At 46.9% G+C, this 24,827-nt stretch overlaps 1 protein-coding gene across 2 annotated transcripts; it reads right to left on the bottom strand.

Moving 5' to 3' along the window:
• Nucleotides 1-974: 974 nt before the first annotated feature.
• On the bottom strand, nt 975-14,095 carry LOC135366445 (uncharacterized). Of its 2 annotated transcripts, none has more exons than XM_064599145.1 (3): nt 12,646-14,095; nt 9,263-9,507; nt 975-7,956 (listed from the first exon to the last, which is right to left on the bottom strand). In XM_064599145.1, exon 3 carries the CDS (start codon nt 7,928-7,930, stop codon nt 1,790-1,792), a length of 6,141 nt encoding a protein of 2,046 aa, XP_064455215.1. In that variant the 5' UTR covers nt 7,931-7,956; nt 9,263-9,507; nt 12,646-14,095; the 3' UTR covers nt 975-1,789. The 2 variants fall into 2 exon arrangements, with proteins under 2 accessions (XP_064455215.1, XP_064455216.1); XM_064599146.1 differs by having other exon boundaries at nt 12,651-14,095.
• Nucleotides 14,096-24,827: the final 10,732 nt, after the last annotated feature.

Below are 24,827 nucleotides of genomic sequence, written 5' to 3'. Positions count from 1 at the left end.
TTTCTCTCTCTCTCTCTCTCCTTCACATGATTATAATGCCATTAAAACAGCGTAATTACTGTTCCTTGAACGTCAAACGCCGAGTGATATGTGCACAGTGCGCGACTTTGCGACCAGCAAGTGGTGCAGCGGTGGTGAGCCGTAACGATACGAGAGTGAAATCTTGTAATTAAGCAAGCGGTTGACTTATTTTATCAAAGATAACAACAATTTCGAGAAAAATATGTTTCGTGTGTTGGCGTAGCGCAGCTCTGTCGACAATACGTGACGTTCATGGTGCCCTTTGCCTGTTAGCCACAGGCCGGCGGCGCGACAGCACAGTTGCACGAATCCTAAGTGCACAGGTGCTATCAACAACGGTTCTTGGCATTGGCAAGCCATCCCCCCCCCCCAAAAAAAAAAAACACTGCAATGAAGAAGCCTACGTCGATCGACCAGACGCTTCCTGTCACCAACGACCGCCTTCCGACATTCCGGTATGCTCCGCAGAGAGAGAGAGCGATGTCTTGAAGAACACTGATATTACTAACGTCAGCTGTATAAACAGCCTAAACCATTATCGTCATAAAGATGGCGGCTCCGTGTCTGTTTTACGATGGTTAATTTACGATTATGTAAAATACGAGGCCATTTTCTGGAAATGAAGGGTGGTTTCATACATAGTTCCATATGGGCTTCCCGAATATCGTGAGAGTTTCAAAAAATCAAGGCACCCCCCGGAGCTGACCTTTAAGTGGGCTGGCGAATACGGGCTGGGGATGTCACCCCTCTGTTACCGTAGTGATGATAATTCGAGGACTGCGCTAGTTCTTGCAACAATGAAGAAACAAACACGGCATGGTGATTCTGATAATGCTAACTGTATGCTTTGCGGATAGTGCCCGAAAGCAAATTCCCTGAAGAGTAACATACGCGTATGTGTGTAACGTTCCATAGCATCACCTACCCCACAAAGCAGAAAAGCACAACCGCCGTTTTCATTCTAATATTTTAATAAAGCTGCACATATACACGGCGATAGATGCCAAAACCCTATATGGGGATATATACACATGCAACGTGACGATCCAAATGCCTCTGAGGCTTAGCCGAACGTTCAAATATGTTAGTTGTGCACGGCTTGTCCATGGTTACACTCAAAACCAGGGTTGCGGAGTTGCCACTCCGGTGTTGGAATGATTCCGGAATCATTCCAGATTTATCAGAGCCCGGAATGGAATTGGAATGGAATGGCGGAAACTGTCCTAGGAATGGAATGGGAATGGAAGTAGGCGGTTTTTCGCAGGAATGGATTTGGAATGGAATGGTCTGGGGACCCGGTGGCTGCTGGGCTAGCCAGTATGGTTACTGGTCCCTTTTCTTTTATTGAAGGCGGAATGGAATGGGGTTGCCGAGCCCATTCCAGGAGTGGGGATTGCCCATACCTTTCATTCCGAGGAATTGAAAGGAATGGAATTATCACAAATCTCCGTTCCACGCAAAGGAATTGGGGGCCCCATTCCGCAACCCTGCTCAAAATACACAGCTTCCAGGGGGAAGGACATCGCTTGCTATACTGCCAGTCAACTAACATTTAGTCACTTACGTTACTTATGTGTATCAACGTACCGCCATACTTTGTTACAGGCCGACATAAATGTATCTCAATTTCGTAACTGCGCCAGGTCACTGGGATTCAGTCGCTGAATAACGGACCCGCTTCTGTACAGCTGCTGACCCTTTGTTATTGATCACCAGAGCAAATACCTGTGCAACAACGTAGCCCGAACAAAGTCAGGAATTGTTACAATTAACTTAGCGCCTCCACGGCATCCTCGTGTGTTGCTTGAATTCCAAGAGAGGTAACATCTAAGTGAGGAAGAAACAGCTTCTTTATATTGAACCATCTGAGAGAGGCAGCCAGTCGAAATACAGTTCGTCCTTCATCGTCAACAACGTTCGCATCCGCGTGGAGCATCAGCAGCTTGATCATTTTGATGTCTTTCTTTTCTGGCACTTGCATCTGTCTGTTCTCCTCGCTGTTTTCACGTTTCTTCTCAAACTGCTGGACGTCTTTTTCGAAAATGTACGCCAGCGCTGTCATGCCAAATTTATTCGTGGCATTTACTTCAGAATAAGGAAGTAACAATTGCAGCACATCGCAGTGGTGGTCGGCCGCGCTCAGATGCATAGAAGTGTCACCGTCGTCATTGCAAATAACAGTATCTGAGTGAGGGAGAATCACTTGTAATGCTTCTACGTGACCCTCACTTGCGGTGAGATGCAGCGTGGTGGAAGCACGTTCCACACCCTTAGGATCAAATGAATGGGGAAGAAGAAATTCAACAACTTCAATGTAACCTTCGCCGGCAGAATAATGCAACGGAATTAATCCCGACGTGTCAGGGACATCGGCCGATATGACAGGAAGGAGAACCTTCACTATGTCGATATGGCCATAGAGAGCGCTGTAGATGAGTGGAGTAGCACCGTGGTCATCTCGTACATTGATACACATCCTGGGAAGAAAGAAATTGACAACGTCCAAGTGGCCCATGATGACAGCCCAGTGTAACGCGGTCCGTCCACGTTTGTCGGTATCATTGGCTGGTAATTGAGGAAACATCAGCTTTACTACATCCAAGTTTCCTCCGCGAGCACTTAGATGAAGTGGAGTGCAGTTTCCTACATCGGTAGCATTGCCGACCGAATGGAGCAGCAGGAGTTTGATTATTTTGACGTTTCGCGTTCCAAGCATGCTGCTGCTTCCGCTGCACCCCGCGGGGCTCTCTTGTTGCCGTTGGTCGGAATCGCAACATGCTCGCAGAAATGATGTCTTCCCCAACTTATTCGAGGCATCTACTTCTGAATAAGGAAGTAATAGTTGCACCACGTCACAGTAGAGGCCGTACGCGCTCACATGGATAGCTGTATCACCGCCGTCGTCACAAATAACAGCATCTGAGTGAGGCAGGATCACTTTCAATGTTTCTACGCGACCCTCGCTCGCGCTAAGATGCAGCGTGGTGGAACCATGTTCCGCACACTTAGAAGCAAATGAATGGGGAAGAAGAAATTCAACAATGTCAGTGTGGCCTCGCCTGGCGGAATAATGCAACGGAAGTAATCCAGATGTGTCAGGGACGTCGGTCGATACGAGAGGAAGGAGAACCTTCACGATGTCGTTATGGCCATAGAGGGCGCTGTAGATGAGTGGAGTAGCACCGTGGTCATCTCGTACATTGATACACATCCTGGGAAGAAAGAAACTGACAACGTCCAAGTGGCCCATTATGACAGCCCAGTGGAACAAGGTTCGTCCATGTTTGTCTGAAGAATTGGCTGAAAAATGAGGAAACAAAAGCTTTACTACGTCCAATTTTCCTCTACGAACACTCCGATCAAGTGCAGTGCAATCATCTTCATCGGCAGCATTCACGAGTGAATGGGGCAAAAGCAGCTTCGTGATTTTAATGTTTTCCTTTGCAAAGGCGTTGCTCTTTCGCGCGTTCTCAGTACTGCCGTCTTCACTGCCGAGTATATTGATCATATCCCTCTCAAAGGATAGTCCACTAACGCTGCTTAGAAGTGGCGTCTCGCCAGTGTTATTTTTCACATCTACATCTGAATAGGGTAGCAGAAGCATCACCGAACTCACGAAAACGCTGTTGGAACTCTCGTGCAAAGCAGTGTCACCATCGCAGTTACGAACGGTGGTAGCTACATGGGGAAGGATCTTTTCCATTACCTCTGTTTGCACTACTGAGGCATTTCCGTGCATCGACGTTGAGGACTCACTGCAGAACACGTCCCCAAGCAGCCAATTGCAGAGCGTCCCTCTTTCAGAAATGGAATCGGGAACAGCTGCCAGATGCAATGCTGTGTTTCTTCTTTTGTCACATGCATCTTTTGTTGCCGCATGAGGTATCAGGATATCCACAGTGTCCGCATTACCATGAATAATACTCATGTGCAGCGGCGTCTGACCATCTGCATTGGGTGCATCGCTCGGTAGACGATTTAGAACGTATTTGCAAGCATCGTGTGCTCCCACCGCCGCGTACACGTGTAAGAGTGTGGAGTCGTGTTTGGCGAGGGCTCTAATGTCCGAATGAGGTAACAGAACCTTGAAGACTTCATACGACGTCGCGTGGAATATAGGCGTGTGTTCGAAGTCGCACTTGATTGCATCAACGTCGATTACTGGTTCCTTCGTTACTTGCCCATGTCTCATTTCTTGGGTGTCCGAAACAAGGGGCCGTTCGGCTGTCTTCAGATCGGAACATGCTTTTAAAAGGCAATTGAAGAGTTCTGTACACTTCCATAACACGACATGAAGTATCACTGAATACGCGAAGTCTCTTTCTTCTCTAATGTTTTTAATGGAAACAGGTAGTTGTTTCGCCCAGTTCACGCTCTTTTCACTGCACATTGTGCAAAATACATTCACTCTTTGCCAATCGCGCTTGCTGTCCGCGTACATCAAAGGTGTCATTCCAAGTCCGTCTTCTTCTAGCAATTCCTCAGCTATTTGCTTACCGTGCTTTCTAGTAACCGCGACCAATATCACTTCACCTGCATGCAACGCTGCTATATGCACTGGCGACCTTAGAAACCCGTCGCGGCTGAAGGGCACCTCTGCAACATTCTCAACACTACGCCAGTCATTGTTCATGACATGACAGTGAAGTGCGTGAGACTTTGCTCCCAATGCATCGAAGAAGTTGAGGATTCCGTCATAATCGATATTTCTGTACATGCTGGCAACTATCTTTGTGACGCGACCGGCCGCGTCTGCTTCCTCCGTAACCTCATTAGCAAGAAAACATGCTGCGAAAAACTCGGCAAATGTTCTGTGCACAAACACAGGAATTCCCTTGTTGTGTCCGTCTATCAATCCGTGCTTAAGGTAACCATCAACGACACGTTTCATTAGCGTTCCACCAGGTTCAAGGTTCCGCAGCTCCTTTTTGCTTAGCAACATGGCCAGCAATTCCTGGTTGAAAACGACTTTGAGAGCGAGAAGACCGTGATCCTCGTACAGGGATGACCTTGTCTTTACCTTTTCGTCCTGTACAGCTATGAGGCTTTTGTTTGAATCTGTTCCGCCTGTCTGTTTCTTCTGATAAATTGTGAGCTTAGTTTCAACGAACTCCTCATAGATGTCTAAGGTGCTGTATTTTTCTGTGCGTACAGGCTTCTCATCTTCGGGGTTTCCTTGTTCGAAGTGCTCGACTCGTGCTTCATCGATTTCTGCAATCATGTGAACAAACAAGGGGTTCTTTGTGAGCTTGTCGTTCCACTGTGAACAAAACCTTCCTAAGGATCTGCGGGCGCATGAATCCAGTTTCTCATCATCGATTTTGCGACCATTCCGTTTCCAAAACCGTTTCAAATATTGGACTTGTTCTTCATCTCTGAAACCAACGACTTCGAAAGCTATCGTGTGAAACTTGTGTTGCAATTCGGGCTTGAAGCAATTCCGGCCGAACAAAAATATTTTTGAAATCATAGTTTTTCGCAGGGCGACTACTAATTCCATCAAAAATTTACGGACTTGGGCGACTACTTCATCAAATGCGTCGAAGATGACGACAACTTTGAACGGCCAACCACTCGAAATACTCCTTTTGAGAAGGTTGAACTCGAAGGTATCCTGCTTTAAGCCGCAGAATTTAGCAAGCACCATATCTCCAACGGTGCTGCAATCCACAGACTGAATATCAATCTTTTGCAGGTCAACATGGAGCACCCATGCCATTTTATCCATAGTTTTTATATGCTGAGCCATGCGCAATGACATGACACTTTTTCCCATTCCTGGGTCGCCACAAATGACCATGACCTTACCAGGAACGTCACGGATCAATGCTTCCATGTCATGAACCTCGCATGTGCCGGAAACCGCTTCCAGTAGAGGTTCAAGAGGCCCGTTGGATCTGACCCAGTGGAATTCTGAGCTTTGTGAATCGTACTGAAGAAGGTGGACTGTCTTTTCTTCGTAGCAAGCGAATTGGGAAAGTGTGTCGTAATCGTCCGCATTATCCAGCAGCACACATCTCTCGAACCGTTTCACTTGGCTGTGACAGCTCGCATGACACCCGGGAGGAACCAATGCATCGAGGATTTTGCCGCAGGAACCCACGATGGCAAATGATTCGTTCGTCAGAGAACGTAACGCCAGACTCAGGTCCACCTGAGTGACTCGTTCGCATGTGCGTTCAACGTAGTAGCTAGCTATATGTTTGTCCAGCGTCTTGAGTTTGGGTCCTACATCAACTGTTTTCTCTCGACACAACTTTAGAAACGTGTTTTCGTCCAGTACGTCCGAAAATCTGTCCCCAGTCCGTTCGTCTAGGTTCACGTGTCCTCTTTCGCCTCTTGATGTCATTAGCTCACAAATTGATAGGTCGCTGTCGTCTTGAAGCCGAACATAAGATAATTTCAACGAGTCCGCTTTGCATTTATCTGTCACGTCGGAAAGCGTACAATTTGACACGGCAAGGACGTGTGCCCTATTTCCTAAACGATCATTAATCTCTTCCACGAAGTTATCATGCTCAGCATTTTCAGTCAGCACAATCACTTTGGTGCCCCTAATTGTAGCCAAATCCTTTAACAGTTTTGTATTCGCATTTCGACGTTTCCCTTGCCGGTAATGTTTTCTGCCAGACGAAATAATGACATAGCTGCACTTGTTCTTCAACAACGCTTCTTCCAGAACACCGTCCCAGTTCTTTAACTCGAGGAATACATACGACTGTCTCTTCAATGTAACCGCGTCGTAGATCATTATTTCGAGGAAGGACAAGTTAGGAGCCGTCAGAACGAGAAGTGGGTAATCTTGTAAATCAAGCTTGGTCTTAAACTCTATTCCGAGGCTTCGTATCTTGTCAGCTTTACCAAGTCGCTGGTTTTGTTCCCTTATTTGCTGTCTGTCTTTTTCCGGACGATTTTTGCTGATGAACTCTTCCATATCTGGAAGAATGATATCCCTAAAAAAACCGAACAATTTAGGAACTTGTTCCTGCAGAAGAGCTTCCCCTGATGGCATGTGTGCCTCGTGGGTGCCGTGCATTCGAAAACGCATCAGTGCGAGCAGGTGGGGAACTCGCACCACAAGTTCCTCTTCTTTAACAGATGTGTTATGGAATGCCTGCGCTATTACATCGTGCATTTTACACATACCAGGCTCGATCTCATTGAGAATGCGTTGGTAGTGGTTTCTGCGCGCCCCGTCATTTTGCTCGAATGGCTTTCCATTATTTTCGTACACCATGCCCAGGGCAGCATGACAAAACTCGTGAGCCATCGTTCCTAGAAGTTCATCGTCATTCATCTTTGCTGCAAGGTAGATTTGTTCCTCTCGAAGCATAGTAACGCCCAAGGTGGCTCTGTAATCGTTCCCCAGCATACAGACCAATCTGTTGCTGTGAAAGTCGAATGTGACCTCTAACCAGAGGGACGTGGCAACAACCCGGAGGATAGTGTCCACCATCGGGATCTCGTACAGTTTTTCGTACAGTTCTTTAACTTTGGTCTCGAACATGTCACTCGTTTTGCTTGACGATTTACATAGTAGTCGTTGAATGGGGTCGCATGTGTGTACGAGTAGGCGCAGTTGATAATGATATTCGCTTTTCTCCAAGGGAGTCAGCTTCATGAAGAGTTTTCCTTCTTTGTTTTTGTTCGCCTCGTTAAATCTGCAGCTACGAGACACTAGCAGTGCAGATATTTTAAGTTCTTTCTTCTTTAGCGCGTTACGCAAAGCCGATTTCTCAGTCTCCGGATCCAACCACTGCCTGAGATCTTTGTTCTCGTTGAGACATTTTTCCACGTCACCGAAGTTTCCTCTGTCGATGGCGTCATGCATCGCTTTCCGCATTGGTGCCGTCTCGTGGGACCTCTCCATGCTGACGCTAGAGCCAGACGACTTTCCTGCTTCGTCCATCGTATTCTCTCCAGGCCCTGTGGGTCCTGCAAGCATACGACAGAATGTATATCTTTGAAAATAAATTAGTAAGAAACAGTATATGCTATATGTCTGTCAAAAATGGTTAGTCCCCTCCTCAGATGTCTGACATGAACATCCTGGTTGAGTTTTCAATCAGCACTAGCGGCATTAAATAATCCATCTATCGTTACTTGTAATTCCAGACTTTCCCCCAAAGCGATAGCCGCACTTGTCGAGCCATTTCCACCTCACAAAGTACGAACCCGGAAAGAGGTACACTTCCTGGTACAGGGACTCAGTCGCCTGTAGAAGGAACCATCCTACAAGACAGCAGGCTGCGCCCTGAGTGGCTGATAGCGATACGGAGGGCGGTCACAGTTCGCTAAAACCCTACCTCGCAAGAGTAGTCTTCTCCAAAGACAGGTAGCACTTTTCCAATAGGACATATGGAGTGTAATGTTGCTAAAACGCACGCTTAGATGTGTGCGGTTGCCGACGATTTCAGTACCCCTTTAGGCCTTACCAAGGGCTATAGCAATCATTCCATGCATGCAGGCAGTTAACTGAAATGTCGAACAGCCACCTTTGGTTTGGCATTAAACCATCGTTCTCTGGGGGCTTAATCACTGGCACGTCTAACGAGCTAACGCGTGGCGGGAAATGAAAAAGGACAGGCACGTAGGAAGAGCTGCCGTGCACGTGTTTTGTCACGTGCCCTTCTTGACAAGTGACCTGCCCTTCGTAAGGCGTGAGTCCTGCAAGCACATGACAGAACATACATCTCTAGATCAGTAAGAGTAAGTCCGTGCTATTCATCTGGTAAAGTGGTTAGACCCCTCCTCAGATGTCCGACACGAACTTTCTCGTCGAAGTCTAAGCACTAGCAACAACAAATAATCCTTCCATCTCCCAAGGCTTGTTGGAAATTCCAGACCGTCCCCAAATGATAGCCGCACTTGTCGACGTCGACCGGCTTTGGTGGCTCAGTTGGCAGCATGTGCGTCGTCTTTTTGTGGGTTCGAATGTGGCCGAGGACGCCAGCAACTCAGTGGCAGCGTACAAGTTCCTTTAACACGCTAACTTCCGCGAGGAAGCCTAAATACGGTGTGCCGTATGCTGAACATTGCTTCCAGCACCGCGTGGCGGAGATTTCAAGCGCACGTCGAAAGAGCCCCAGGCGGTCGAAATTGCACCCTACGGCACATGCAGCCATGATCACTTTACGTGTAAATCTACTCCCATTTATTATCTTTGCTATGTCACTTTTTCAGATAAAACATTTCAGTACAGCTACGCAATGCGGAACATTTAGGCAGCAAGGTAAATTACCTCTTAGTTGCGTGCTTTTATTTCAAGGGCACATTCCCTTGAGACGTGCGACGGGATGGCAAGCTTGGACGGAAGAACCAGTATCAGAAGCTTCTGTTGGACGGGTTGCACACGGGGGCTGCGCATCAGTGGAGCGTCGCAGCCTGGAGGAACGACTGGTTTGGCGCCAAAGTGGCTGTCCTCCGGAACAGAACTTCACAAACTATACGGCGAGAAGATCCTCTTCGAAGGTAACGGTTCTGAGACTGAAACACACAACAGATTAACACAAAACAATCTTCAAGATGCACAAGAACATGAGCAATTGAAATATTTGCACTCGACCGGCAATCAGCAGGTACGTGGTTAGATTCCCGTGCTGTCGCGATGACTGCTATATTTTAACTGTTCAAGACTTCCCTTGTTCCCCCGTTTTGTTTTGACAGTTGGCTTATGAAGCCGACGGTGAACTCATCGGCTGATCCACTTTCCCTTATGGCCTTCAGGGTTCCAGGAAGGCCAATAGAAGGAACCTAAAACTGAGACTCAACCTGCCAATCAAAGGTGGCCGCATTTCATTGGTTGCTGTCTTCTATGGGGGCCGCTATGACACGAATATTTCCCCATCATGGAGGTGCTTCTTGGAAAGGCGAAATGGAGATTTTGTGCAACAAATTTCTTCACAGGCTACTTTAATTTCATTCCGATAGTATACATCTTCGTATATGTATCTGCGAGACCAGCTTGTACATTCGCTCTGCCATATGTTCCGTCAATAACGTAATGCCCAGTGAAGGGCGCGGTCCCAAGAAAATAGCGGGAAAGACGCCACTGCATGCGTAAAATTTTGCATTGCATCATTGACTTTTACCTATACACACATATTTGCCAGCTGTTGATTTCGTCTGCATATGTTACGCGATTAGAGGTAATACCGGAACCCATCTGTGTACGAAGAAGCGGTTCTGCCTTTTTCCTGGCCCATCAGTTCTGCGAGCAACAATTTCTGCCGTTCTGCGTCTTCCCAACATGCCTCTCTCCATGCAGATGCCGTTGATAAAAGTGGGGGCAAAATCCGTCGTTTCTGCATGTAGCTAGGGGTATCCGTTTCAATCCAAACCAATGCAGTTACCCCAACATACTGACGCCCAATAAATAAGTCCAGTAAATAAGGCCAAAGTATAACTTCACCGTCACTTCGACGGGCAATGAGGGTGGTGCAGCGACGTCACGTTTGGTCATGTGACTCGTGAAAACATATTGCCGCAACGGAGTCACAGTAGGAGGGCATGCCCTGCGTTGTTGCCGTATGCGTGCAATTACGACAGGTAATTGTAAAAACAAACGCTGTTGCCTCATTCGGCCCGCAGTATAACGGCTGTGACGCATCCCCATGTTTTCCCAAGTCACGTGGCTCAAAGACGCTGAAAGGGCGCGCGTGACGTCCTGTGCACGAGCTCCATTGGCCAGGCACCTGGTACTAGGCAGGTCTCATTAATGGGCAGACGCCCTTTTGTTATACACTGCTCTGACTCAGGTCGTCCGACGGCTAGTGATGCAGAACTATCGCGGCACTTACTATGGATACTATCGCCAGTGATTTGTTTCTTTCAAAAACTATCAATAGTGGACAACGGATACCACTATCGCTAGTGTAAAAGCTATCCATTGTTGACTATCGACAGCACTCTAAATAGTGTTTAAAAAATATAGATAGTTTTACAATAACTCACAATCAATAGTACTAGTGAGTACCGCTAGAGTGCAGGCAAGCTGGTACTTCATCATGGTACATCATACTCTTCCTTTGTTCTTTCTTTGCTATCGATTGCTTGATTGGTTCTCACTATAAGGATGCTTTCGTTCCCGTCTTCGTTTTCGCACTAGCACAGTGACAACGAAAACGGAATCACGTAGTGACACGACTTCCCTTTAGCTGTAATGTATGAATGACCCACTGCAAGCGGCGACAGAACACGCTGCTGACATAGTCGCACGCTACTCGGTTTTTTTTAGTTATGTGTTAGCGCCGCGAAGCAACTGTGGCCATGAGCAGGGTACAGACGTGGGCAGATGGAGAGAGGATAGCAGGGAGGAGTGGCGGACAGGGGGTAATCCTGGGCCGACTTCAGGGGAACTGTGCCGACATTCGTCTGGAAAGTCTTCGGGTAACCCAGGGAAAGCCTCGGATAGCACAGCCGGTGACAGGATTCGAACCCGTGTCACCTCCCAGTCATGGCGTGGAAAGCGATCATCCTAACCAATATGCCACGGGAGCTGGTATATGCTACTCGTGAGACCGCAATGCCAATGAATCCAGTGCAGAGTATCGCGACATTGCGACATTGCTTGAGAAGCTCGGGGTTAACTTCGGAGGGAAAGCTGCTCTGAGTTGTATTCTAAAACGTGTAGGAGTGAGACACGTTCTTTTTCCATTTTTATCTCCTCTCCGATAGTTTTTCGACAGTCAACTATTGATACTATCGTCGATAGTCTGTCGACGGTCCACTATCGATTGTATACTCTCGATGGTTTTTCGTACTGTCGATAGTATCGATAGCACTCAGATAGCTTTGCATCACTACCGACAGATCCCTCAAGTGGCGCAGGGGACAGCTCTTCCGACTTGCCACACCCTCGATATGCACTGCCCACCCAACACTATAGTCACGCACTGAATACGTTTTCCCCGGCTGTGTGCCCTGTATTCTGAATATGCGGCCGCGCTTTCGAACCGACAACACGCAGGACAAAAGACGTATCCGGCGTTAAACGACACGCGGGGAGTCCCACCCATACAGAAGTCTACTCAATTGTGCAGAAACAGCGCACGAGCATATGAATTGTAACTGCTCAGAAAAAAGAGACGCAGGTGACCTTCCCTGTTCTGTTTTATTCGGTTCTTTCACAACCATAATATGAAAGGATGAACTTCACTGAGCAACTTGTTTCCCAGACTTGTATAAATACAATTGGAAAGAAGTCGATCATTCTGAGGTCATGACTTCCCTTCACAGTGTCCATTTATGCCAGGGCGTGTGAACAGGACGTGTGCCACGGAACGTCTATATTCCTTGAAGCATTCCTAATTCGAGGTTCCTTTACGTGCAGCCCTTGGATAAATAGCTTGGATAGTTTCGAATAGCATTATAAATGGTGTTAAAAAAAGAAAAAAACAAAACAAAAGGAAAGACAGGAGGATTGAATGCGCATGTACTCTTCTTACCCTGGGACACTCACGGCTGCTAATTGAACCTCTGTAAGTCGAAAAATCGCAAACCGAAAAAACTTCATCAAAACTTATCCCTTTATTGCATGCAGAGGCTCAATTATTATCGACGAACCCCAAGCCAAGATTTCCTTAATTGCGTAGCACCCGAAACCAGACAAGGTCAACCGCTTACCTTACATGTGTTCAGCTGTGATGTACGCTCCAAAAGCTGACCGGGCCTTTGCTCACTTCAGAAAGCAGTCGTGTTTCTCGCTGCCTTGCCACTGCGCAACTGAATAGACAGGGTTGCAACAGGAAAGCATCAAATAGAGGATATGGCACGGCGTGCAGATAATGCGCACTTATCTGTCCACTCTGTGCACTTGTACCTTGTACCCCGTCTGTCGCATTTTCAGAGATGAGAAATCCGAGGGGCGCTGTCTTTTCTTGCGATAAGGGTTGGGTCTTCATGCGTATAATACGCGTTCCTGCCTGTACGCAACATATTTTATGTATGACATTTCAAAAGGCTTAGGTAGGTTCTAATGGGAAGGTAATGCCTCGCTTTCGGACCGATAACACGTCAGGCAAAATACATGTCATCCGTTAAAAATACGCGAGGATTCCAAACCCAGAGACGTCCTCTCAAGTGTGCGGAAGTTGGGGACAAGCAAATGGTTTGTACCTGCTCAGAAAAATAGATGAATGTGAGTCACCAGGGGCGGACCTAGAGTGGGAGGGGGGTCAGGATATCCTGACCCCACCCCTCAGTTTTTGTATTAACATAGTGTTTAATTGACCTCGAGTTCGTATCTACCGCGCTGGGCAAGGCTGGACTCCCCTCTCAGAAAAACTAGGATCCGCCTCTGAATGTCAGCTTTCGTATTGTGTTGTGTGTGGTTCGTTCACAATGACGATTTGAAAGGAGAGACTTCACTAAGCTATTTGCTTCTGAAGCTTGCATAAATGCTGGTTCAAAGAAGTCGATCTTTCTAAGGTCACGATTCCTCTTTAGGCTCTTCATCTATGCTAGTGTCAATCAACAGGACGTGCGCTACAAAAAGTTTATATTCCCTGAAGGATAAATGTGTTTTCACGAGAGCACGACGTTACCAAATTCCTAAAAATAGGTTTTACGACATAGTCAATAACCATCCCACCCGTATATCGATGCACCTTTTATATCCCGGGATATGGCTCGAACACTCAATTATCAATTATATTTGTTGATTCCGGATTTGAAAATGAGATCAAACGAAAAAATCGTAAATCCTATTTCAACCACATTGGCTAAGCATATACGCTGGCCATTTACATTTGTTAAATTTTTCATTTTCCGTGTAAGTCGTCTCCCAACAACAACAATAAATGCAGGAAAAGTGATGATGACATGGAATGTTTCCCCGTGGTAGCCACGGGACCCTACCCCACTTCACAGAGGTTAATATGAGAGGATGAATTATGGTGAACGCGAAGCGACGACAGGTCGGAGTGTCGTTTAGATCTCTTCGAGGAGTCCAGTGGCTTGCACGAAAGCTAAAAGGGAGCGAAGTGCTAGGCACTGATGCTCACGGGAGCTCCATGAGCCAAGTGCGAGTACTTTGGACAAGCTGAATGGTCTATGCTCAAGGAGTTCAAGTTGGCATCGAAACACCCAGCGTTCACACGTGTACCGCTCACAGTCCTGGGTGACATGAAGTCGTCTCCCAGATGGTATCCTTTCCTCTCCTTTCTTATGCGTTTCATTATTCTTTTCGCAACCCTTGGGGGATTTCCAATAATGCCATAATGCAGCAGGAGGTGTTTGTTCTTTGTTAGTTGATTCCCGGCGCGCATTAAGCCTGCTTCCCTAGTGTCTTCATTCGGAGCCCCCCCCCCCCCCCCATTTAGCCCTAATTCCCATTTCACTTCCCAACAACACACCCACTCATTCCACACAATTTATTACACGATTTATTGTTACCTGTTCCCTATGTTCAGACTCGGCATTTCGGTAGTTTCTTTGAATTGTATGTGTGTATTTTTATGCTTTAATGCGTGAGCATTAGAAGCCCCATTTCGAAGAGAAGCCGGCGTTGTAGCGGGGCGAGACCGGTGGCGTCCGTCTACAGCGCGGCACGTGAGGCAGAATAGCAAATGGGGCTGTGCTCCGCACGCTGATCTGCTGTTCTCCGTCACGTGGAAGTGCGGGAGGGTGGAGCGACGGCAAATGGCAGCTCGGAGAGCCGTCGTCAGTTGTGCCTCGTCTCTGGACACGTTCGGAAATGCGTCTCGTACATTCTCCCAGGGTTTCGCAAGCGGTGAGTTTGTGCGCCATGTTGCACGGCGTATGTCATGTGTGTCATGTCTGCATGTGGCGTGGTGTGCTGTCTCTCGTGTGGTATATGTGGCCTGGTGTCGTCTAGGCATACATTCTGTATTAGAAGCAATTAGAAGTAACACGAATGTGTAACGCTAACGCACTGTCATCGCATTCATTACATTAATCGCCCTCATTTTTGTTTTACTTTTCACTGTATATTGCACTCTCGCCCTCTGTTAGTGTATATATGCGACTAGCATGTTTATTTCAGTAACCTCATGAAGCGCAGCCTCTGCACGAAAGCCTTGTTAATTTTAATTTCAGTTGTAATATTGGAGTAATGTTGTTGGAGGTTGAACTTGTCACTTGACAAGTTCTGCTACTCCGAGAAAACAAAACAAAAAGAAAAAAAATAGAGATGACTAGGCTAGGCTGTACGGCGCAGTGTAATAATGTGTTTCTACTCGTTTACCTTCCCTTAGTGCATTCACAGTTCGTAGGACTTCGACATTGCTTTTTTTTTCTTTATTGGGAACTGCCATGCAGTTTACACAATGATGCGTACAGTTTATAGGATCTGTCATACTGGTCAAAATATAACATAAGATGACTTAGATGGGCTGGATGGACTAATGCATTGGTCGCCTTCAGACAATACAGATTCACAATATCACAGCTTTGAAGAAATAATGAAGTGTCAACGGTACATAAAATTGTCGCCACAGCAAGAAAGGTTACCAAGTCGTTTATAAATAAAAAGCGGCAAAACAGATGAATCTTGGCCTTGGATGAAATGGTTAGGTACACCGTAAGCAGTCTTGCTCATCTACGGACTAAATTGAGCAACCCACAACCTCTGTTCCTAAGTCACCACAACTCCTATCCCGACGGGACTTCAGCGGGCGCCCACAATCAACGTGCCTTAGCGTTCTTGCTTGCCGTACAAACTGACCAGACCCATGAACCCTCGCAGTTCCATGACGTTCTCTCTAGCCCAGGCATCACCGATGGCTTTGATTCCTTGTCCAACAGTCTGTCACAGAAGCCTAACTCTGTTGATGGCGAAGATGCATACCATCCTAATCTCCCAACGTTGCCCTGGTAATGTCTGAATCAGCGCTTCTCCAAGAACCAAAATCGCTAGAGTACGACGCGAAATACGAGTCATGGCGGAGAGGCATTGCGAAGCGGCCATGTTAGTGAAAAAGAGACAGGAGATGGGAAGCGCGAGCGACAGGTGACACGTCACGGAGAGTTCCGGCTGAATCTCCCTCTTTTGAATGAGCACTCTGGGTTGCTCCTTCGAGCGACCTTGGCTTGACGGCCGCCCCAAAGTTCACACTGGAAGACTCCGGCACGGTTCCCAATCTGCCAATAGAACAGACTTGCTCTCGGTGGAGCAGCAAAACTTGTTCCGGAAGCGCTCCGAATCTGCTATTGGAATTCAACATCTGTCTAATTATTACTTTTTGCTTGTATCATGTCGACACAGAGGCGAGTGGTGTCCTGCTCTGGAATTACCACGGTGTGCGATAACCCAAGGTGTCGGACCCCAAATAGGTTCAATAATGTCCCGTATACGAGCACCCGCTGAATTTCCGCCTTCAGCGAGCTGCGTAACTCTAAAAACAGGGCTTCACCGCAGAGCACGCTCTGCTTCAACCATTGTCGCGAATGATGGGGTTGTCACTTCTGATTCGAAGACAGAGGGGGGACGTACGCCTTTTTGTTTCAACTTGGATATATGATAATTGACACAAAAAAGCGTAAACCCCCATCTGTCTCCGAGTCAGAAACGATAATCCTATAGTGGCTGGCCATGGTTGGCGCAGGGCGTGCTATGCGGTCAAGTTCCGTTTTTAGAGTGTACGCAGAACGCCTCGCCTTCTTTCTCCAGGAATCTGGCCTCGCTCAAAGATTATGAGTACTGCTCGGACTTCTTCCCAATTCTGGCAGTGACTGCTCTAGATCTTAACTTTCGGCCATCATCATTCCTCCATCTGTTACCACATCATCTCATCCTATCCTGGCTACAGTCGTGACGCTGCCCACATCAGGGAGGCCAACAACGGCAAGTCGGTTTTCGTCACCACCACCATCAGTTTTTAGAGTGATAGGTGAAACGGTATCCTCCTGGGGGCGTGCTACTCCCGAAGCACCACGCCAATATTGCACCCATATGGGCTGCCAAGATTGCCAATATTGGAACAATATGGGGAGTGCAACCAGGCTCCATATCGCACCAATATGGGCTGCCCTTATTGCCAAGCCCATTTTGCGCCAATATTTCCAATAATTCTGTGATAACGCCAACGGGGAGTCCGTGCAGTAATAAAGCATTTTCTAGTTTAATATCCGCCACTGATATTACTTCTCTGTTCTTTTGGCTTTTTCAGTTCTGTAGACCTCATTGATCGACAATGAACGCAATTACAAAAACAACACTGCAACGCCCCAAAAACGAAGAACGGGTGCTACGCCCGTTGTTCTGAACGACACAAGCAGTCCCACGGAACCGCCAATGCCAAACATCCCTCAGAAGCCTTCATTGGGATCGCAATAGTCTATGAACAAAAAAAAATTCCAACCCGCTCCGAGAGTACAAATGAGCGAAACACATGCACAGGTTTTAGTGCCTCGTGAGGTTCCTGAGGAACCAAGTTCCGGGATTGAATGCCACCAATCATCACGGGATTGAATGCATGAGACATCATAATGTTCAACACTGGAGCATCACAAAACATCAGGGGTCCTGGAGTGGAACATCACAGAAAGACTCTGAAAGAACACCAGGGAATTCTGATGTTAACATCAGAGAAGGAAACACAAGGAATGTCCCAAATCACAGCACCTAAAAAAAACAGAATGATACTAGTGCTTTTTTCAATAGGGCAAACACCAGCTCCCGTGGCATAGTGGTTAGGATGGTCGCTTCCCACGCCGAGACTGGGAGGTGACACAGGTATCGAATCCTGTCACCGGCTGTGCTGTCTGAGGTTTTCCCCGGGGTTTTCCGAAGACCTTCCAGACGATTGTCGGCACAGTTCTCCCTGAAGACGGCCCAGGACGCTTACTAACCCCTCTGTCCCCCACTCTTTCCTGCTGTCCTATCTCCATCTGTTCACATCTGTACGCCGCTCATAGCCACAGTTGCTTCGTGGCGCTAACACGGAATTTAAAAAATCGATAGGGCAAGCGGTATTCGATGAGTGCTCCCATCCGTTCCAAGCGAGGACAGGGTGAGAGTTTTCAGTGGTGCCACACGGGAGTTAGTCATCATAAGTTTCACGGCAACTTCGCCATCTATGGTTTCCGTGCGAGCGTAAACCGTGGCTCCGTACGCAGATCGACTTGCAGTACTGAAAACATGTCCTTAAAGCTTGTCCAAGCAGCCATTGATTCCCCTGGTTACGTAGCGAGGTACCTCCAGGCTCTGTATTTGCAGCACCTCCACGCACTTGCTGATCCACTCCATCATCATTGCCGGCGCCAAGTCTTCGTCTCATTCTATACCTAGTTGCCAAATGTGTTGAAAGAGTATTTTTGTGCGTATCATGAATTGAGAAACAAGGCCCAATGGTCGAAGACAGGCAGAGACTTGCAGCACGATTCGCTTCGTACCCTTCTTGCAAGCAAGACTGTGAAGTTGATTCGTTTCTCGGAAACTTGAGTCGGTTGGTCTGACGATCCCACAGTAGTCCCGAAAGTCTCGTCTCTGTACATGCACTGTCTTCTGTTGCACTACTTCTGCCCTGTGCACTCTTGTTCTTCGAGCAGCTGATTAAAGGAGCAGTCTAGAGGCACACAACTTTGTTTCTGTTTTTGGTCGGTATGGAATGCTAGGCGGCCGAAAACAGCTTTCCCACAATTAGTTCAACCGTAGCGAAATTGGGACGCCCGCGATAGCCCCCTGAACCTCCTTTGCGCGAAACACTCTCCTTCGCCTTCACGATAGACACGTGATGAGCGCCGCCACGCGCGTCACTATGTGACGCGAGTGGTAGGGACGCTCCTCATTGGACCTGGGATCACATGATCGAGGTGAGCAACACCGCCGGAGCGTCTGCTACCGCTTCGGAGACGGCAGGCGTTCTCCGTCTGCGTGATGTCAGAAACGGAGGATTTCAAGGCTGTCAACGACACGACCACGATTTTTTATGGACCGCAGACACCACGGGAAGAAAGAGTGGTGCAGCCCGAAATTAACTTTGTGTTGTACAGCGATAACACAGTGCTTCCCGGCAGTGTGCAGCTTCTCTGACTTTTTTCACTGCACAGTTGGTTCAGTGGCTAACAGGTGGCGCCACTATACCGCCGTCATTGTTTGCTTTCTGCTACTGTGAATTCTGAGATTGCACAGAAGCCACGGATATATTACTCTTGTGATTGCAACCTTACTTTGTCAGGCTGCATATATGCTTTGTTTTCTTAGAAAACGTGATATAAATCATTTAAAGAATAGAAGTCAACGAGAAACAGCTCGCAATGTTCGTAGCAGACTGTTTTTCCTATCAACGAATGAGGGGGCTCTCTACCACAAACGTCACACTATAGAGTGGGTGATTTGAGAGAGTGGGTGGGCGAATTTGCAAATTAATTGCGCTGCGGTGAAACAACTTTGGACAAAAATATTTTGTGGGAATGCTTTTCCCATACTGCTTTACAAGATGACAGCAGTTTTTGGCCATGTTAGATGCCACTTTAATGCTCCTTTAAGAACTGGAGAATTAGAAGCCCTCTTCCTCAAATCCCTTCCAGCCAACTTCATAACAGCCCTGAATTCTACGTAGATTAGCTTCCCTGTATGAGATTGTACGTAGATGCTGCACAATGTTTGACTACCTGGACTTACCTACATTGATCAGCCTCCACGCACAGTCATGTGTACTGACTTGCCATCCTGATTTCATGTCCTATGAACAGTAACAAGGGGGTGGACCTAACAACAACAACAATAAACAAATGAATAGTGACGGTGACATAGGGTGCTACTCCGTGGTGGTCACAGGGGACTGGCCCTCTTTACAGAGGTTAACATGAGAGAATAAATTAAAAGGGAACACAAGGAGATTACAAGTCCGAGGGTTACAGTTCTTCAAAGAGGCCAGCAACTAGAAGGAAGGCAAAGAGAGAGCGAACAATTGGCCCTGATGCGTAGGGGGCTCGATGGTCCGTGGTCCATGGTCCATGGTGATATGGTACAGGAACTCAATATTGTCGTCTAAGCACCCGTCGTTCGCACGTGTACCGGTCTGTGGAACTGGTGATCCAGGTGATCCTGGCGAATCGTAGCTAGGGAGCATAGAAGTTGAACACATCACCGTGTTCGTGTCACCCGCCTATGCAGGAACACACGTGTGAAGGCGACCGTAGGCGACGCAACGCGTGACCACCGAGTCATTTCATGGCACCATTGCTGGCGGGCCAAGGATAACACAAACGAAATGAGAGGGCCTGTTGTTGTTGGAGAGTGCGATGGGCATGGCTATACGGTTACAGTAAGATCATCCGGTGTTCCTTTGCCCCTAAATATTTAGCACCATGGGAATTATCGCTACCACCGGAGCCAAAGAGCAGGGAATGCCGATGTTTCCTGTGGTTTGAAGGGCTGGTTTTCAGTCCGCATAACATCCGGCACCTAACCCGGTAATCCAAAGCAGACTTCAGGAACAGCAATGGGGCATAGAGCCCTGAAGAAGTCGATGAAATGCGGTGGTACAGGCGAGGGCACCAAAGTATGTTCTCCTCCGGTACGCCCTATCAATCGTTCTATGTTGTATTTGATTGACTGGCCTCTGAACCCTATTTGAATAGCGATACATTCGCACATTTCCTTCAATTATCTGCAACTGTTTCTCGCGGTTTTGTGTATAGCAATGTGTTATCGTTACATGTATTATCGGAAAATATATGAGCAGGGGGTGGTAACCAGGTAACCAAGGTCATGCTCAAGACTGGGAGGTTGTGCGTTCGAATCCTACCACCGGCTGGTGCTGTCTGAGGTTTTCCCTTGGTTTTCCGAAGACTTTCCAGACGATTGTCGGCACAGTTCCAACTGAAGTCGGCCCAGGGCTCATACTAATCCCCCTGTCCCCCCCCTTCCTGCTGTCCTCTCTCTGTCTGTCCACATCTGTACGCCGCTCATAGCCCCAGTTGCTTCGCGGCGCTAACACGCATGTAAAAAAAACGATGGGGGACGCGAGGAACAGTTAGACGAAAAGCTTTTCGATTTTTGTATTTTTGTACAGGAAAGAATACTTTGCATTTTTAAGCCGACTGGCTAGAACAAATCTTGTTTTATAATGGTCATGCAAAAGAAACGTTATTTTTTTAGGAGATACTCCGACAAATTGCGAAAATATAGACAGCTAAAACTTGCAACAGTGTGCCTCAGGCTCAGAGTGGGGCAGCCCCAATGGGGCAGCATAATACCAAGGCTATACAACGCATAAATTAATGCGGAATCAACTTCCAACATGTGGTCTGCCTCAGAAAACTAACTTCCTATTCCCACGTGGCATTCTACCCTGTATGAAACCTGGCTTTACGTAGCAATCGTATTCGACACCCGGGCGTACACTGCTTCAGTGTGCCCGGTGTGCTCCCGTAACACCGTTGCCTATCACACAGCTATTGAGGTCCGCGCATCACACTGTAAAAAAACTACCCTAAAACATACGTATATTTTAATGGCAGCTATGTTGCCGGACTTTTCCCGTTAAAATTACGGCCACTTCGGGATAAGTACTGCCGTTAAATTTACGGTAATTTTGATGTAACCAGAATGCTGGTTTTTCCCCCGTGAAAATTACGGTTTCTTACAAAAAATGCAGCCGTAAAATTTACTGGGATTTTAATGGCAGCTATGTTGCCGGATCTTTCCCGTAATTTTCACGGCCACCTGAGAGAGTCGGCTTTTGGTTGAAGTCCGGAGTGCGTTAATTCCCACAAATGCAAAACAAAACAAAACAGCACCGTAGGATGTGTAATTATGTATGTCTTCCTTTAATGGAATTGCAAGTCTTGCAGTAATGTGTGACACAGGTCATAGAGTACAGGATCGAGCATTTATTGAACATACAGAGAAAGGGTGGAAAAATCTGTGAAATCTCTTGAATCCGCAGCGATCAAAACAACATCTTAGAGTTGCAAAGTACATTAAGTGTACCTGGTTACCAAGTAAAACGTTCCCTTAGGCTTCTGCTGTTTTCGAAACAATCCCCGGAACTTCTTCGTAGGTTGTGGCTCTGTTCTTCAGCTTGCTGCGCCTGCAGGGCTGATACACGGTACACTCCTGTAAGAAAGAAAATGCAGGATATGTAGTACAACAGTTGCTACTATTGGAATGCAGCTCCACATGCACACACCTCTGCACATTACACATTCAGTATGGTGGCACTAGTACAGACACCTTTATGGTGCTGGCTGAGTACTTTCAAATACAAGCGAATAAATATCTTAAGGTCTTATACTGGTCATAAAGACCTTAAATCACTTATATTTGGATAGTACATATATTGATTTAAATCTTGTTAGATATTGATGATTTTGTGTGGAGTGACTGTGTGAAGATGCAATGATGTTAGAGTGTTTGTCATTATAGATGTGGTCTAAAATTGTTGTAAAAAAGAATATGTTTGGTTACAAAATAACCACGCTTCAGTCATATAATCACAAATGTCACTGAGATTATTCCAGGAAATACATGCCAAGCAATTCAACAGGTAGTTCCAATCACAAGATATTTGTTAAATGAAAGAATCAGCAACGCTGTCGGTGAAGCGAGTATATATTTTTACTTTTGATGACTAGTGCCACGGGTAATGTATGCAGGAATGAGATGGTTAGTTTATAGCAAATCACTGCACTAATCTCACCATGCACCAGAGAATTGTGCGCCTGTGTCTTTTCCATAAAATATGTACCACATAAATTTGCTGCACCCTAATGTCCTTCATACTGACACATACACGTCCCGCACCTGTACTACTCATCACCAAAAAAGGACCGGCCTCGGTGGCTCAGTCGGTAGCGTGTTCGCCTTCTGAACTCGAGATCGCGGGTTCGAACCCGGCCGAGGACGCCAGCAACTTGGTGGCAGGGTACAAGTTGCTTAGACACGCCGTCTTCCGCGAGGGACGTTAAATACGGGGTGCCGTGTGATGAGCTTTCATCGCACGTTAAAGAACCCTCAGGTGGGCAAAAGCAATCCACAGACCGACCGCTGTGGCGTCGCTCATGATCTCAGTTGTCTCGCGACGTAAACACCCAATTATTATTATTATTATTATTACCGAAAAAAGGGAGAGAAAGCACACAGTCTCCATGTTGAATCTAACACTGAGTTCTTTGTTCCGCTAACAAATCATGATTGGAACCACCTCCCCATTTGCCTCGCATCCATTTTACCCACTAATCATTTTAAAACAGCATACTGCAATTACGTCGCACCAGTATAACATTTTGTGACAAAAGTGGACTTTCTTTACTACTCAGTTTTTAGACTATAGTCATAACAAAGAAACAACACTGTAATGCTTATTGCATTCTGGATGAATAAATACTATGGAGAACTGAGCACAGCATCGCGGTGCACCAGCCTTACAGAGGGTACCACACTATCTTACTGCTAGGGAGAAACAGAAGCTCTCAATATATTAAGATAAGCAGCTACTACTATGTACTAGCCAGCGACCAGTAGCTTTACTCAACGACTTTGTTTCCTACAAAAAATAAGGAGAGGGACACCGAACATTATCCGCTATGCTATGCACTTATTGCAGCAAAACTGGGCAAAAAGGCGCGATTTCAATCGCAAGGGAATGCTAATGTTCAAGGGTGGACAAGCAGCACGCCAACCCAACAAAATACCCTAATTTTATGTGAAGTTATAAGGGACACCAGCTCCTTAGGTTCTACCTTTCTCGCCATAGGTGTGACATTTAAGTTATGAAAACTACAAGCATGTGTTACAGTCACTAAAGAACGGCGGTACAAACGGCTAAATAAAATAAGCCGGAATAATATCAGTTCTAAGTTGAAATGTGCTGCTGCAGAGTGAAACGATAAAGCGATGCAAGACTGATTGATGATACAAATTGAAATACTCACTCAGTGTCACGAGAAACCATGCAAAAGAGATACCCCCTCCTGGGTCTTCTTTCAGCAAGTGATCCAAGGCGAATCGTGTCTTGGATGCCTGTCCACGCGACTTGGCCAGGACGGATGGTGTGCCCAGAAGTGACCATCTCTGCTGGAACAGATTGGAACCGAACAAATTAGGCAGGGGTCAAGAACACGTAAAACATGTTCAACAATCACGACATTGACATCGTATAAGTAACACCACATCGAGAAGCAAGCACATACGCACATGAAGCACATGATATGTCCTATACGCATGTTCTTAAATCTTTTCACCTAGAATACAAAATTTACAGCAGAACGGTTTAGCATTCAGTATCTTGAAGCACTGAAGTGGGACAAAGAAGTAAATCTAACACATCAGCAAGACAATATGTACCTCCAAGCTACATCAGTGGGTATATGTGCACGGAGCTTGCTCAGTTTCTTCTAGGCGGCAGCAGCTTCAAGTAACGGTGCCCGGAAATAATACACGGGATCATTTTCCTTTTCGCGTGCAATAAGGCGAAATTACGCGTCTTCTGGGAGTACAGTACGTTTATTTTTGCTCGGCCAGCGGGATTTGAACTTCTAATCTGCTCCGTGAGGTGCCACTGTTGTGCCTAGTAAAGAAGACGTATCGTGCAATAATTAAACGTGCGCTGCGGATACACCTTTCGGCAATGCGAAATATGATCACAGCGCAGTGTGAGGCGAGTGTTGAGATGCAATAACACTTTATACATACCTGAAACCCACTGCATCTGGACACATGGAACTTGCATCGACTTCCCCGTCGCCATTTGCAAACGCCGTCTGTCAATTTGAAAATGACGTTGGCGATGACGATGTGTGCGCCCTTCGCCATCGTTGGCTCTGGAAATGCCGCCGACTCTGCTACACTGCTGCCGGCAACATTGCGCGCTGCAGCCCTATTCTGTTTCTTTTTG

Source organism: Ornithodoros turicata, chromosome 8, assembly GCF_037126465.1.
Source record: "Ornithodoros turicata isolate Travis chromosome 8, ASM3712646v1, whole genome shotgun sequence".
In the NCBI taxonomy this organism is placed as follows: domain Eukaryota; kingdom Metazoa; phylum Arthropoda; class Arachnida; order Ixodida; family Argasidae; genus Ornithodoros; species Ornithodoros turicata.
The sequence above is the reverse complement of the archived record's forward strand: the minus strand, read 5'-3'. Positions and strand labels throughout refer to the sequence as shown.